General features: G+C 38.6%; 1 protein-coding gene across 2 annotated transcripts in view; it reads right to left on the bottom strand.

The window, feature by feature from the left end:
• Positions 1-6,110: 6,110 nt before the first annotated feature.
• The window catches only part of LRP6 (LDL receptor related protein 6), a 122,024-nt gene continuing 114,952 nt past the window's right edge, over positions 6,111-13,182 (bottom strand). For both annotated transcript variants that reach the window (XM_013172840.3, XM_048053633.2), the window contains 4 exons: positions 11,863-12,093; positions 10,485-10,621; positions 8,821-8,918; positions 6,111-7,035 (listed from right to left, as the gene is read on the bottom strand). In XM_013172840.3, coding sequence (XP_013028294.2) covers positions 6,744-7,035; positions 8,821-8,918; positions 10,485-10,621; positions 11,863-12,093 — 758 coding nt within the window. In that variant the 3' untranslated portion in view covers positions 6,111-6,743. The remainder of the gene's footprint in view (positions 7,036-8,820; positions 8,919-10,484; positions 10,622-11,862; positions 12,094-13,182) is intronic.

Here is a 13,182-nt window from a genome sequence, read left to right as displayed (position 1 = left end):
TTAAGTGGCTCAACGATAGGGCTGATGATGCTCTTTCTGGTGTCTGTCCATATTGCCTCTCTGCTATATGTTTTGGAGAACTACATCTGAGGTGCACTCTGATGTTTAACAGTTATATTTGGCAAAGACTAAGATTCAGAGAGTCCAAAGCAACATGAATGCTCTACAGACTTCTACATTATTACAACAGCATTGACTCTGTAGAAAGGTAGCCGCTGCTGTTTAAATAAAAAAAGAGTTGTTGAGCCTTTTGTAGCTCCACAGCAATTCACAACTGGTATTTGGAGAGAGTAACAGCTCATTTTCCAAGGTAGGATGAATACAGCACCTTGAAATAAAATAAGCATGGCACATGAACGGCACATTTTTTTATTTTCTTTTACACTATGTTTTGAGAGACTGATAAATGTAGGCCCTGTTTTACTTAGATAGGCAGTGATATGTGGTTTGTCTATGCCTCCAGGTAGAACTGAAGCTGTATCATGAGAATCTTCGTACAGCTAGATACACAGTAATCCAAACCCATATTGTGTTCTCAACTAGTGGATGCAAGTGGAGTGGGAACTCCTGTGCCGAGTTCTAAGCTGAAGCTGCTTCCTATGCAATTACATGTGACAGTGATAGGACTGATTTGGGTGTGTGTTTTGTTTTACATATTAAAGTTAACACTGAAAAAAAATATTTCCCTGCAAATATTTAAATATAGCTTTAAAGATCAACAGTCTCAAAATAACCATCTGGTTATTACACCTCTGGCGTGATAAGGACTTCCTTGGTAAAATTCTCTGGTTTGTATTATCCAATAAACCAATCTAAGTAATCAATAATGAAGATTTTTAGCTTTAAAAATGTATTCAGTTGCCATACAGAATCATGGAAATCAACAGAACTGCTTGAAGTCAAGTATGTATTTCATGTAGAAACATCTGTGTTTGCAGAGTCTGCCTGCAGCATCAGAAAGTTGAGCACATTCTGGCTGGAGGTTTACCTTTAATTACCTTTCCTCCAGATACTGAAATAAAATGAGAAATACCCCTCTTTTTTCACTCTTAGTTTTATTATAAAAATCAACATTTCATTTGTTACAACTCAGTTTATAGTAATAATTGGAAAGGATTTTTGTACAAGGTTTATATACACCTTACAAGTAAAGCACTTTATTTTACAAAAAAAAAAAGTTAGTGAATGAGTGAATAGGGCTGACCAAATGTTGGTCATTATAATATAAATACATCCTTGCAAAGCACCATCATACCAAAGTTGATGAACAAGAGACACCAGCTGGCTTTAAGACAATGACAAACAGTGATTAAAGCTTACAAAAAGAACAAACAAAACAAAAACAAAAACAAGATTAAAAATCTGAAAGCAGCACCAGATCCTTCACTTGCAAACAAGGCTAGTTCAGCTTAAGCCTGGTGGTATCCTCTTTACAAAAAGACACTTTCATTTTCCCTGGCTGACTCTTAACTGCCTGGCTTAAGGCTACAGCCATTTTAATCAGGACTTCAAAGCTGCTCCTTGTTCACTGAAAAGAGGGGAACAAGACTGCTCTCCAGTAGTTTCATCATAACAATCGCGCATGCTATTAAGACAATCTCTGGCCTGAATCTAATACAGACAGTTTACTTTGCTCTGCATAGTTTTGGAGTGGATCACCCAGTCCCTGTAAACGCTAGGATAGCATCAACCATTGATCTGCCTTTTTAAAAAGGAAAAGGAAAGAAAACTGCTCATTTGGGTCACTACAGTATTTTATTTTACTTCTTTTAGAAAGAAATGGAATGTTTTGTATGAATTTTAAAGCTGTTAGGTCATTCCTAACTTATTTTTGAGGTGTATTTGTCACCTGCCAACTAACTTTCAAGCAATAACCCCATCACAATGCAATTTTAAAAGCATGGCTAGGAAATCAATTTCTGAATAACATTCAAATTATTTTTTGCACCCAATGAGCCATCTATTTTTTGTTGTATAAATAATGATCTGCTACATGTACAGTACACATTCAAGAGCAGATTCTGTCCACAGCAATGCAGTGTGACAAGAATGCTCAAGACAAGTGTGTCAGGAAAAGAGTGATTGATAAGGTTTTAGAGATATCTTGAAGTCATTTGGTTCAGCAGCATGCGTGACCAGGGATTGACCAGGGAGCTCTGTAGTTCAAGTCATTCCCTCTAGAATGGTGGCAATCAATTTCAAGGAGATTTCCCAAGCAGTAAAGAATGGAAATAATACATTGGCCTTTTCTTTATCTTAAGACAGATGTAACTGTTTCAAAGTAAAATGAATGAATCTATGTTTAAGACTCATAAATCAAACCATTTCTAGAGAATCAGACATAAATAGAGATGCAATGCACAAACCAGAGATCAGAACTCTGCCAAAGCCCATTAATGCAATAAATAGGGATTTTCTGAATGCTCCTTCACTTGCAGTGGATTGTAGCACCTCCAATGTCAAGCAGTTTGGGTGCATTTTTCTTCATAATTACTACAACAGATTGATTTTTATGTATTTACAGAAAGCATAAAAGTTTTACTTATCTGCAAAATGGACTCCAAAATAGAGCAGTATAAAAAATGTGCTTTCTCTCCTATCCGGCATGACAAAGCATTAATTATTTAGGTTTAAAGTAGCAAGTAGTCTGCTGTCTGTTCTACAAACTAGACAAAAGAAGTCCAGCTTGGCTGAGACGGTATGACAGCATTAGCACTTTGAAAGGCAGCAAGGCCAAATCTGCCAATGTGGGTGTATGAACGTGCATGCATGCACAAGAAAATTACTAACTTTGGGTAAATTCACATTACCAAAGATATGTGTACCTGCATACATATACTTATACATAAATACATGCACATGGGAGAAATGTTATTGCGGTATACTGGAATTTACAATGCTGAAAGTTACAACTCGCAGCAAAATGAATCCTTTTATATAAACTGGCTCATTTGCATGTTTTACATTATTGTAAATATTCCATTTAATGCAAACATAGATTGCATGAATTTATATTCATGGAAACCATTCGTTATTTCAAATGCAAATGTTATATGTATGCATGTTCCATTTACCCTAAGTTTTTTTTTCCATAAATATCTTAGTATCCAAAAGCTGTGGAAAAACAATGAATGTTCCATAGGAAGGTCTGAAATGCAGGCAGTATGATGTGGCAGGTATAATTTTAAAAGACAATTGAGTATCATGTTGCCATTTAAACATGAAAAGCTCCTGCTGAACATTCACAGACTAATTTTCAATGAACTTTACTGTCCATTTATTTTTTTTAAAACTAGAAAGGACTGTCCCTTTCCTGATTGAGTATGTCAGCTATTTCCATGCCCAGGCATTCAGCTATGAACACTTTCTAGGTGTCTAGAGGAAAAAAACCTGCACATTTAATAGAGTTATGTTAAATACTCCTAATTTATATATGTCTGATGCTGTAAGATAAGGACAATTATGCATAGCTTAAAGTCTATGAACAGTTTCATTGAGATCAATGTGACCACTTTAATGTTAATGCTACACATCCACTTTGGCTGTCTCCTGAATTGATTTGTGTTACTTACAGTCCTAAAACGTGTGTTTTACCTACAGTTCAGTCAATTTGAGAAGCAGCAGAAAGCACAATCCTGACTGAGGGAATGACAGAGTATCAATCGTGACTGGTTCAGCGGCAGAGAGGAACTGAGAGAATTGTTTGGTCTCAGTGTTCAAGCAGTATATGGTTCATCCACTGAGATTGTGTCAGGTGCACATACTAGTTTTTGCATCAATGCTTTTACAGTTTGGATACCTGCTTAAGAGGAACTTCACAGATCAAGAATTTGTTCTGAATTTTACTCTAGATTTACTGGGAAAGTACAGGTACATGCAAAGGCAGAACACAGCTTCCCACTAAATAAATTCTTTGGTTAATCCAGACAAAGAACAGCCTGTTCCTTATGCTGGTCATCTTCAGTAGAAAAAAAAAAAATCAGTCTGTCCACTTTCTTGCTCTTCACATGAACCTCCCAGAGGCAGATCACTCAAAATATCTGATGCACAAACTGAGATGTACTTATCTAAAAGACTTGATCAAATTCTACACTAAATTACACAATTATGAAAAGGAACATTCAATGAAACAGTGTAATTGCCCCAGAAAGAGGATACCACTCCTTAAGCTTAACCACCTCGAGAGTTTTTCAAACAGAAATTGGCACACTGAAAAAGTATTTTGCAAGAAGAGACCATTGCCATCGCAGTACAAGCACTTGGACTGAGATATAACAATGCAATATTCTTCTGAGTTCATTAGTGCAAGTTTCCACATGTGAACCCCACACGGAATGCTGCACATGAAAAAATGTAAACAACAGAGAAGTTTCTATTCCCATCGGCATGCCAGCCTCAACTCCCCCCACCCCAACACACCCACCCTCCCCCCCCTTCATATAAATGGTTTCAAGTTCCCTTATAGTTCACAAGACCCTCAACATCCATCCTGCTGGAGAACACAAACAAGCTTCTTCACCAACAATGAAGAGCCAGAAGAACAGCTACCACAATTCCTAGATACCTAGAATGAAGCTGGGCAGATTTTCAGCGCACCAGATCCAGAAATAAACTGTAGTAGTCTGTAGTCCATCCAGGCTTTTTAAAGTTTTCTCAGGTATCTTTGACTATGAGAAAGACTCTTTATTATAGCTGGGATTTCAAATGCCATGTTTTTCCTTGGAGCTAAAAAAAACAAGGCTCCAGTACGCAACAAGATCGGCAGCACTAGCAAGAACTATTTGTCACTAATTCTGTCAACACTATGAATTAAAGCCCATGCCACATTTTCAGATTATTTTGCTTAGTTGAAACTGGATGGGAAACAAACAGAGAACAATGAAAGCCAAATGGCACCTCTGCACAGTTATTTCATCCATACTATGCCCAAAGGCTAAGAATGCAAAAGCTTTTGTTTTGAGAGAGAAGATTCAGAGGTCCAACCTTTGAAGGCATTGAGCACCTTCAACATGGATTTAATATCAACAGAAGGTGCAAATGCATAATGCCATCTAGAATCAGGTGTACTGTAAGCTCTGCTACAGTCAAAGCAAATTCAGAACACTGCACTGGAGTCAAAGAGGAGTTAATAACATCCTAGGTTGTTCCTCAACCTACACAAATAATGTTTTCAGTTGATTATATACTCTCCCTTTCAAAATCACCACTGTGAGACTAAAGGGAGAAGGGGCTAAATAAGATAATATACAAAAATAGAGATGTGAATATAAAATGGTTTGGTTAAGAATATCTTAAATCTGACATTCACAGCGGTTAATACTAAAGTATTAAACTCACACCACGCAAAAAGAGGAGGTATGTCAAAATCATACTGAGAAAACTGGTTTTACCTAACACAAATCGTGAGCAGTTAATACAGCAAGGGAACACCTTCCAATGATCAAAACTTCTATTTCTTAATGGACAGTTGCTCCACTGAAAGTTAAATGCTTCCTTACTAGGAAAAAAAATAATATATATATATTTATATATATGATTTGGATACGGTGGTATCAATACACACTGAAAGTACTGCAAGGATATATTATTCATTTACAGTAAAACTAACAATCCATGGTTAAATTTATAGTTTATAAATATGCTGTCTATATTATATGTGGTATAAAAATATTTGACATTTTGTGGGCACTAGGTCAAAATAAGTTTTTCTTTTTAAGGGACTAAAAATCATTCAGGTATATGCATATTACCCTTGTCAATTACGTGAAAATCACACTTATCCGGTACAAAACAGAATCCTACTGTGTTGGCAAAATGAATGAAGTAATGTATAGCATGACACTCATTGCGTGACAAGGCTAGTTAGGAGGGGAAAAAAAGAATTTACAGCAGCCCAATTCTAGCAGTATTTTAAATTAGGGTTATATGATTTAAGTGACATGGGAAGGAAGAAAGGATGCAGAAGAGATGAGAAAAGCTAAACAGTGTTAAGAAAGCACACTTTAAAATATACCCAACCAAAATCATTGAAATTCTAGAAGCAAGGAGAGAGCTCTAAATGCTCTAGTTTGGTAAATGCATTAAGAAAAACAGAGGTGTCTTCTTTAAAAAAAAAAAAAAAAAGTGTGATTATTTTTCTGGATTCACTGCTACGATTGCTGTATTCCTGTAGAAAACAAAGCCCTTTATGTAAGGTTAATATCTGTCCTGACTGCGTTTTCAAGTTTAACTTTAGTTGCTGGCCCTCTGTAGTTAATATAGAGGTTATTTGGCTACTTCCAAGTATCTATGGTATGCTGCTCTGAGATGGACTTCTTTATTATTAATTACTTTAAACATTTTTGGTATTGACAAACCCCACAATGTCACACCTCACTGGACAAGTGACACATCCTGGTTCTTCCATTTCCTTATGTGCTCAGTCACTTCACTGGATTAAGGCATGTTTTTGAGTTCCGTTTGCAAAAATAAAAACTTTTTGTACAAATGTCTGGGTTCTTTTATACAAAAATTTTTCTTCTTATGGCACAAGCAGCAGTTGCTGTTTAAGAAAATATATAAATATCCTTTTTTTCTCTCTTCTGTACAAATATCTCCAGGATTCCTCCACCCCACTTAATAACATTTAACTGTACACTGTCCTACCTCATCCCTCTTTGAGAGCTCCCTCCCCCCTCCCCAGCAGAACATTTTGTATTTACACTTTCACAACAGAGGCGGATAACGGAGAGGGGGGCTGCCCCTCATGAGGAGTCCGTGCAGGGGGATGGTGGCGGTGGGTAGAGATGGTGCGAGTAGCTCCGCTCCGTGTACGGGGAGGGTGGGCAGCTCTCATAGTTCTCCTCCGCCGACAGGTACTGGCTGCGCGGAGTCGGAGGCGGAGGGACGGGCTCTGAATCATAGTTCAAGTCACTGGTGTAGCCCTTGGCCGTCGCTGCCGTCACCCTTCGGCTAGGGGCATAGTCACTGTCGCAGACATCTGTGCTGCAGGGGGTCGTGGGAGGTGCAAAATGCCGGTAGCTGTAAGGCCTGTAGCTGCAGCAGGTGGGGAGATATATGGGAAGAGTGTTGACATGGAGAAGGGCCATGCATTTCACGCAAGACAGCCATAAAAAAGTGAGTGGCAGGTAAGTCAGGGTGGGAAAAGGCAGGGGGGCAACCTTTGCAGCAGATGCACAGCATCACCTTTCTCTCTGACACAGTGAACTTGCTAACTACTCCTGTGGCCAAAGTCAACCTTTGTGCTGTATCAGTCAAATTAGAGTAACCAGTGAAAGGGATACTAACTATTCATTACCTACAGACAACAGGCTCCCTAAAGGCCTTAGCTGAGATAAAAAAAAAAAAAGTTACTCCTAAGAGCAGGGCTGGAAGCACACTGTGGGGAAAAAATAGATGTGTTGCAATCTTGGAGATGTTCTAGTATCCATAAATTGGATAATGGACTAAGTTCCAAGTTGAGAGAGAAACCGAAAACCAGCTGGTACCTTCACAGCAGTCAGGAGAATTACCTGCCAGACCAGAAACTTGGAGGGAATTCCCAAAGGCTGCTACCATCAAGCATTTTTAAAAATGAGCCCAAGATAGTTTAAAGAAAACTGACTAGAAAGGGAGGTGGTTGGTAGCTACAAGGGCCACCATCAAAATCCGTAGCTGGGGGCAGGTGGGGATGCAGCTCCTCTGTATTCAAGCCAGAATGTTAGTAAAGACCAGAATAGATCTGAAGCAGCAGAACTAGGTTTTATTTTTGGGCCGGGGAGCATTCTGAAAATATTTAAGCCTACACTACATCTCTAATACCATTTACAATACTAAAAGTCACATCAGCTAACCAGTGATCAGCAGGGTTCATGCTGGTGCCAAGATTTGGTTTTATTTCATTACTAAATTACTAATCATTTTTAAAGATTTTTCATATGGCTGGAAGGGACCATTATAAACATCTGCTCTGACCTTCTGCACAACAGAGGCCATATTTTCTGCTAATGGAGAAGAGGTGTCTTTTCAGCCCCAGAGACCTCATTATCCAAAAGCCCCCAAAGGCTGTGTGTTAGGGAGGCATTTCTTTCAGGAGACATATACAGCTACCTCTTCTCATTGACTAGATCTTCTAGCGATTTGGGAGGGGAACCTTTACAACCTTTTGTTAGCAGGTCACTTGCTCTTTTTTTTTTTTTTTTGGTAATTAGTCATAAAATGATAATGAACTCTAAAGGAAGGTGAGAAAGATGTATTCAAATAAACAAGGATAAAACTTACATGTCCGTAAATATCAGTCAGAGAAAATAAGTAAAAGGTTAGCAACCTTTTTCAGATATTAACACTAAATATATCAAATTAGATTTTTTTGTGCTTTATCTAGGCCATTAATATTATTTCTGAAATACTAGCCTTTATAGTGCCAACTTTGCTCCACTTGGTGTTGTCTATCATTTCATATAGTTACATAACAAATTATTTATAACAAGGCTAAAACAATGCAGGTTTCATTCCAGGGTACGTGTCTTTGGCTCTGTTATCATGACACCAAGTCAGCATCTAACTAATTTTGTGACAAGAATGAGTGTTGTTATTTCCCCTAAGGCAATACACCCAAGAGGTGTACCACTAACCCACTTACTGTATGATTAACCTCAAACGATGCTGCACTTAAACACACACAGCAGTGACATGATACATGTGAACCAATTTAAGCATCTGTTTTAGTACTTGCAGAATTAGTGGTTTTGATTGCAATTCTTATGGAGCAGGGACTGTCTTTATTCTGCATTCTACGCTAACAGTTTTGATCCTGACAGAAGCTATTGTAATAATAATTACCTGTAGGATCTATGAGTGGATGGGCTGTTTGAAGAATAACCAAATTCCATGGTATAATGTGAACGTTCAGTAGCTGGTGAAGGTGGTGGGTTCAAAATCTAAGGAAAAGGAAAGAAAAAAGCTGCAGTTAAGATATGAAGGAGAATCAAGAAAACATCAGTGTTATAAGTTTTCTTTTTAGTACTTTTTAATAGGAACCTTAAGTTGAGAACTACATGCACAGCCCCTCCCAACAAACAGGATTTTTCCTATGTTTATTCCCAGTTCTTTAACAGATCCTGGAAATCCCGCTTGTTACCATTCCCATAGAAGATATTACTAAGCTCTTCTCAAAAATGCTGACTGCTGTTGATATTTTGACATACCCAGTGCTGAAAAGTAAAGCTGAAGCTAGCTGTTCAATAGTAGATTGCCACTGGGGAAACCACTGCCCTACGCAAACTGGCAAATATCTACCCCTACTAGCTTGTAGTTCTTAAGCACTATGCTGTTTAGAATACTCGCAGTTTGCTGTCCAAGGCGAGCATTTGTTCCCTTTACTGTCATACTCCTACTTCAGAAATTGAATTTTTATTAGACTAATTTGAAGATACAAAATGATGATTTGATTTTCAGAACTGCAAAACAGACAGCTGAATATTTCAGCCCACGCTGACAAAGCATGTAACTAACGCTAGACAGTGACTTGTGGACTTCATGTAAAGTAGCTAAAACAACCATCAGATCACAGAATGCTTTGAGTTGGAAGTGACCTTAAAGATCATCTGGTTCCAACCCCTCTGCGATGGGCAGAGACGCCTCCCAACAGACCAAGTTGCCCAAAGCCCCATCAAAGCTGGCCTTGAACTCTTCCAGAGATGGGGCATCCACAGCTTCCCTGGGCAGCCTGTGGCAGTGCCTCACTACTCTCTGAGTGAAGAAATTCCTCCTAACATCTAATCTAGATTTCCTCTAACATCTAATCTCTTTTAGTTTAAAGCCATTCCCCTTGCCCTATCATTACACTTCCTGATAAAGAGTCTCTCTCTTGCTTTTTTGTAGGCTCTCTTTAGGTACTGGAAGGCTGCTATAAGGTCTTCTCCAGGCTGAACAACCCCAGCTTCCTCAGCTTGTCTTCATAGGAGGTGCTCCAGCCCTTTGATCATCCTCATAAAAATCAAGTAGATTGTGAGCCCTCTAGGGCTGGTACCAATATTTATATGGCATCTAATGCATCACATTTCAGTTCTGTGACTATAAAAATGCTATGGAGTTGCAAGACACTTGTTTGTTTTGGAACGCGCAAGAAAACTTCATTTTAATTCATTCAAAGGTCTATAGAGAATCAACTATAGCCTTACCTCCAGAGGCACATGCCAGAGTACAATGAAAGGAGATTGCTCTGCCAGAGCTGGTCAACATTTACAGTTATTTTTTCATCTCTTCTGACATTCTAACATCTTTTTCTGGCACTGAGCTCTATAAAGCTTTAAAAATTAGTATAAAAGTCCTATACTGTTTTGGAAAAAGACAACCTCCTCTCCTTTCTCTTCCAAAATCACATCTCATATTCAAATAAATTTATTAGGCTAGAAATCTAAAACAAAACATTCCTCTGTCAACTAATTATCCTGAGGCACTTCCCTGAAAGTTATTAAAGGTCTATGAATAACAGAATGACTTACTGGAGGAAAGTAAGTGCCTTTGGTACTTGAAGAACTACTGGAAGAGGCTCCAGTGACATGGGCCCTGTCATAGGGTGGGCCGCTGCTCCCCCCCATAATGCTGAGGGAGCTGATCACAGATTTACCTCGAGACATCCCTAAAGAAGAACAAAGATGTATGTCAATATTCAATTCAAACAGGGAAAAGGAAAGCATCAAAAAAAAAAAGTAGGGAGGATAACAGGAGTATCAGCAAAGAAAAATTAAAAGCAAAACTAATCTTTATGGTGTTAAGAGCAAATTCAGTACTACTTGATGGAGAACCAGAATGAAGACTGCCAGGGGATAAGCATGTTGGTTTCGTGTATCAGCTACTGAACTGCAGGACTTGGCACTGGGCTGTACTAAAGCTGTGTGAAGAGAAACAGACGCCTTTCACTTGAATGGCTGTAAAAGACTTGAGAGAACAGGCATTGAGGCACTGTTTCTATGCCTTGGAATAAAACATGAAACTGACTCTGACCACCTAACTGAGCAACTGAAATTTGTGTAGGAGAGGAGAGGGTTTATTCTTTCATTTCCACACTGTTAAGTAAGCTTTTGCTGCTGGACTGAACCACGCTGGCAGAGTCCAAGTGGGAAATGGAGAAGTATGCAACTGTGCTCAAAATAACGGTGAAAGTTCTCCTCAAAGACCTGCTTATGAAAGCAGGTTATTACAGAAAGCACAGAAATTTGGTACACTATTTTAACCCTATAACAGCCTCACAAAACCTGTATGTTCTAACTGGAACCTGCTGGATCTAAAGCCATAATTTACATTATATAGTTAATCAATATATACAAAAGCAATGCATATAATCAAGTCTCACTTTTAAAAACAGCAATAGCATCACAAACCTGGATTGGCATCGGTGGCTTCATCATCAAATGAAATAAGCCAAGAATACAATTATTGCTTTTCATGACAGACTTTATAAGAAGTTTCACAATTATACAAACACAATCTACAAATCTAACAAGAATAATTGTACACTCTTTAAAGAGAGTGACGCAAACATAACTCTGTATAACTTTTCCCTCTACTGTCACGACACCTTGCTGATGCTATACCACCACAAAAAGAGGCTGTTTGAGCAGCAGCAGAACTCCCATGGTATGTTTATCTGTTTGAGCTTCTGGCTCTGCCAAGTATCTAAATGCTTGTGGATGGTATGGGTAAAATAGCAGTTCGTTATTATCAAGGATAGCAACAACCCTTGACAGTCCTGTCTTTCAATAGCTTCACATCAAGAATTATGTATCTGGAATGGGAGTCTCCTGTGCATACATGCACATTACCCTCAGCTACAACTACGTGGTGCCAAAGAGCAAGACAAGGAACACACTATTTACTCACCAGGAAGAGATCCTGACAAAGAGCTTGGGTGAGGCACATAACCAAGAGGTACAGAGGCTGGTCCATGCACCACATAATCATTGGTCATTGTTTCCCCATCTCCCTTCATGCGTGGGCATAGCACCCTCTGGCAGATGAAGTACATTGCTCCAACCACAAAAACTGTGAGGATCACACCAATGATGGAGCCTATCGTGTTGTTGGGCTGTGGAGCAGGCTCCTCTGTCGTGTCTAGGAGAAAGGAAAATCATACTACAGAAGCTAATCCAACAGCTTCAGGTACCAACATCAGTTTTCATGATCTCTATTCCATAGCCTCTGCTTCTGTAGGCAGACAACAGCTTTCAAATTAATGTATATTAGGAACAAACAGGCACTGGGACAGGTCTGTTTGAAGACTTTGGGGGGCCACCTGTGCACATGAATAGCTGCTATTTAGCGAATTACCTAACCCACTCTGCATCTGACCCATTCTGATGTTTACAGATATATCTGTGCATCAGCTTTAGAGGTGCCATCTTTACAAAGAATCTGTATCTGAAGTGATTATTCAGCAGCTAAAATGAGTGGCTTCCCCTACAATACCGATTCTAAGCAATGACATTTATAGGAATAACTGACAACCCCCTGCTTGCGCTTCGTGAATTTGACAAGAAAAGCAGACTTTAAAGTATTTTCCTGTTCTAGTCAGTTTTTTACATCTTAACCATTACTGTAAGTCTTTTCCTCAACATATTTCCTTTTCCCTGAACACCAAACCCACACTTTAACCAACCTGTCACAGTCTACAGAGATAAGTAAACAGACTTCTGATCATATTGGAAGAGGGACAGTGACAACTGCAACTTACTCTGGGGGGCTAATTTTATGTTACAAAAACAAAGAATATCTGACCTATTATAAAGATAACTATATATGTCTCTGATAATGTTGCTAATAACTTTGTAGCATGACAGAACATCTCTCATTACTCCTTCCTAAGATTAGGGGTCCAAATCTGTCATTGCATTTTCAAGTTACATGTATCATCTACGATATATACATATCTAACACAAGAAGAGATGTCCCTATTTGCAATTTCTTTTAAAATACCAACAGTGAAAATGAACTTTCAAATCGGAATTTTAAAGGTGGTGGTTTCTTGCAGAACTCTGGAAATTTCAAGGTAGGGAATATCACATGTTACAAATCATAAATCAAGCTCAAAATTACATCTTTTCAAGATGCAAATGAAATTTTAGAAGGTTTATTCTGTAAACAGAGTGCTGATCTGACTCTAAAAGCACCTGCTATTAATTCTGTGGATGAGAAAATGGTGAA

Source organism: Anser cygnoides, chromosome 1, assembly GCF_040182565.1.
Source record: "Anser cygnoides isolate HZ-2024a breed goose chromosome 1, Taihu_goose_T2T_genome, whole genome shotgun sequence".
Taxonomy (NCBI): domain Eukaryota; kingdom Metazoa; phylum Chordata; class Aves; order Anseriformes; family Anatidae; genus Anser; species Anser cygnoides.
The sequence above is the reverse complement of the archived record's forward strand: the minus strand, read 5'-3'. Positions and strand labels throughout refer to the sequence as shown.